The 3,619-nt window shown below is 36.0% G+C and overlaps 1 protein-coding gene across 1 annotated transcript in view; it reads left to right on the forward strand.

Moving 5' to 3' along the window:
• Positions 1 to 1,873: 1,873 nt before the first annotated feature.
• Positions 1,874 to 3,619, forward strand: part of wdr46 (WD repeat domain 46) — a 14,597-nt gene continuing 12,851 nt past the window's right edge. Inside the window, exons 1-2 of the mRNA XM_008289521.1 lie at positions 1,874 to 1,943; positions 2,218 to 2,385. Coding sequence (XP_008287743.1) covers positions 1,887 to 1,943; positions 2,218 to 2,385 — 225 coding nt within the window. The 5' untranslated portion in view covers positions 1,874 to 1,886. The remainder of the gene's footprint in view (positions 1,944 to 2,217; positions 2,386 to 3,619) is intronic.

Here is a 3,619-nt window from a genome sequence, read left to right on the forward strand (position 1 = left end):
AAGTTTTTGCATGACTTTTTTCAAAAAAATCCATGACATGAAGTGTTAAAAGTTCTGAAATCTGTGTGAACCGGCTGGAATGACTCTTAAAAAAAGACGTGTTTCTGTTTATAACCAACGTTTAGCAGATACACATCATCATGACCACATTGCACGGCTGAACTGTTCAACGTCAATAAATCAGAGTTATTAAAACTGTTGTGATCAGGTACGTGTCCCATTTCAATACAGTTGGCTTGAGCAAAACCTAACCAGCCAGTTTCTATGCTGCAGGTTAATTTTCTCTCTTTCCTGAGAATTCCTGGCAGGAAGTCAACAGTTAAGTCTTGGCAGGCAACTGGAAAAACAAAAAGCACCTTGCTACTAGTGTAATTAACAACGCACCTCCTCGCAGTGCCATGGTGTTCTTGAGGCCCAGGTGCTTTGCTTTAGCCAGGTAGCCCGTAATCTTCTCTTTGGTTTGGTTGCAGCAGGTCAGGTGGAGAATGCTCTCCAGGCCACAGTAGTTGACGGCTGTGCTAGCGATCATCATGGATCAGGTTTCCTTGTCCGAGCCTGGATCCCCTGCTGGATGCCAAGTAATGTCAATGAACAGGGGCCCTCTGGAGCCCATACGGTCAAATCTGTAATACAGTGACACTTTCAAAAGAAACGGTCCGGCTGTTGTTCGGTCACAATATGGACAATTCATGAGTGGTCTGACATCATGCTACATTGATTAACCTTGATATTATATTATACTTTTTGTACACAAAATGAATCAAAATGAGCCACAAAAAGAAAACCAGAGGAATTATTCAAGCCTCTTGGAACAATTATTCTAGTAAACAGGCTGTTCAAAGATGTGTTTGTTGAGTTAATTGTAAAATTAGTGCAGGTGATGTGTGCAAAATTTAGCAGATATGTTCATTTTAGCTGTTTTTTGGGTTGTTTTAACATGTTTTGCCTTTATCGATAAGCGTTAGGTAAAGAGAGCGACAGGAAACTGCTGGATAGAGACAGCAAATTACATTTACAAAATATACCGTTGGGCATCGGTCAGTGTCTCTATTCTACATTTTATTATTCTGAATCACCGTGAGCTGAAATGAAACCCAGGATGCTGCCCAGCTAAGTGCAGGATAGGGATGCCCAAAAATGGCCACAGCACATTTTGGCAAAAATCTCTTTTGAAAAAACATTCAGGACAAAACAGCCTCACACAGACCTTTAATCAAATCCTTTGATCTCATCCTTGTGCCCAACCTTAGAATCACCAAATAATCTCAGCATGTTTTTGGACTGTGTGGGAGGAAGCCAAAGAACCCGACGAGAATCCACGTTGCACGGGGAGAACATGCAAACTCCATGCAGAAAAAAATAAATAAATATATATTTACCATAACATATAGTAAATGTCATTGCTTTGTGCAATCAATCATTGTAATCACTGGCATTTAAAACTGCAACAATTAATAATAAATCAGCAACAAGGCCTTAAATAGTGTATTTTAGATAAACTGGTGTAAGTGTAGCTGCACTGGTGTAGCTACATTTCAGCCAGGAAGCAAGAAGAAACTGCTGTGCAGAAACACTAAAGGTATATTTAAGGAGATTTACAAACAGTTGCCTAAAACTGGGAATATTATTATTAGAAAATAAAGTACAAATGGCAATGAAAAACAAATTACGTTTGTCACAAAGTTGTTTCCATGTGTGGAATGCAAAAAACATAAAACATTTATATTTTTATGGAAATAGTCTACAATATAATTACTATATGAAACTATTGTTATTCTTCGTTGTTATTATTATTTTACAATATTTAATTCGAAAAATTAATCTTAATCCGAAAGTAAAGAAATCGGAAGTGACGCCGCAGGAAGTAAGAAACGTACACAACAAAGATGGCGTCTCCCGGCGAGGCAGCGACGAAAGATTCACACGTGGGGAAAAAGAAAAAGGTAACTACGAATAAATCATTAGCAAGAGGAAAGCATAGCGGTCGTTTTCATATCTTCGGCTAAGAGAAGCCAGCATAGAGCTTTTTACCGGAGCAGACACAACAGGGGTTTATCATTTGCTAGCATCAGGCAACTAACACTCTTAGCACTTAGCACTCTTGGCTTCTGGTGGAGCCAAGCTGACCCCTTTTCTGTCCGCAAATAAATGAATTAAACTCCATATCGTTTTTCTGATGTCACTGCTGCTAACTTGCCACCGCTTGCTCCGCTCCAGGAGCCCCCAGCTCGTTACTGGCAGGAGGTCCCAGAGGAGGGAAAGGATGAAAATAAAGCTGAAAAAGACGGAGAAAAGCCTTCCTTGCAGAAGAAGCAAAAGACACAGAAAACTAAGAAAAGAAAGCAAGAAGAGGATCAAGGAGATGGAAAGAAATTCGTATCAGGGGTAAGAGAATGAGGGTGGTTGTTGTTGTTNGTAATGGGTCATTTCATGCCAACTTTTCTTGGATTTTCTTGAAATAAATCATGCAAAAACTTCTCCCTAAACCATAGAATCTTGCAAAATCCCACAGCTCTACTCCAAATACTTTTTAGGTTATGTATTTTTGAAACCTTGTTGTTACATTTTAGAATTTTTGATTCTTTTAAAGCCTCACCAGTTGCTTATTTTTCACAGGATTTGATGTTTTTTACTGAATATCCTAGAAACCTCTGATTTATTTTATTCATTTATTTTTTTTTTGCAGAAAATGAAATGATAAAAACCCACAATTTATCTTCAAAACAACAAATCTTTAATTTTCAGAAATTAATATCTCCATTAATATTCACTCAATTCCAATCAAATTTGTCTTGTGGGTAGCAACAGCTTAGTTTTGTCTTATCAAAATGAGATTTGATGAATGGGACAAATGATGATTTTGTGTTTCCCATCTCAATAAAATGTCTACTTTTCCCAATTCAATATTTGTGTTTCTAACACGAGTGCAAGAAATGCACATTTACCAAAAATTATTAAATAATGATGGGTCATATAACATCTATAATTTTTTTTTAGACGTTTTCAATGGATATGAAGACAATCCTTTGTGGGGGGAAAAAATAATCTTAAAATGTCTTAAAAAGCAGATTTTCCAGCTCTGAAGCTCATTAAAGAGGTGTTTTTTGTTTGTTTGTTTGAATTTTACAGTTTTTTAAGTAGCACCAAATTACACTTTGCTAAGACAAAATTAAATGGTTTCTACCCACAACTCGAATTTGGTTGGAATTAGGTGAATATTAGTGGAGATATTAATTTTTGAAAATTAAGTATTATTCATTTAATGATGAAATATCGATTTTTATTATTTAATTATTCTTAGGTATATTTAACCTATTGCTATGATTACAAGGTTTCTGTGATATTCAGCAAAAATCAAATAAAAAATCAGCTAAATCCTGTGAAAGCTAAACAACTGGTGTGGCTTTAAAAGTATCACTGAAGTTATTAAATTTACCACAAAGGGCCTATTTTAAAAAATTCATAACTCAAAAAGTATTTGATGTAGAGCTGGATAATTTTGCAAGCTTCAGTGGTTTAAGTAAAAGTTTTTGCATGACTTTTTTCAAAAAAATCCATGACATGAAGTGTTAAAAGTTCTGAAATCTGTGTGAACCGGCTGGAATGACTCTTAAAAAAA

Source organism: Stegastes partitus, unplaced genomic scaffold (assembly GCF_000690725.1).
Source record: "Stegastes partitus isolate 25-593 unplaced genomic scaffold, Stegastes_partitus-1.0.2 Scaffold620, whole genome shotgun sequence".
Taxonomy (NCBI): domain Eukaryota; kingdom Metazoa; phylum Chordata; class Actinopteri; family Pomacentridae; genus Stegastes; species Stegastes partitus.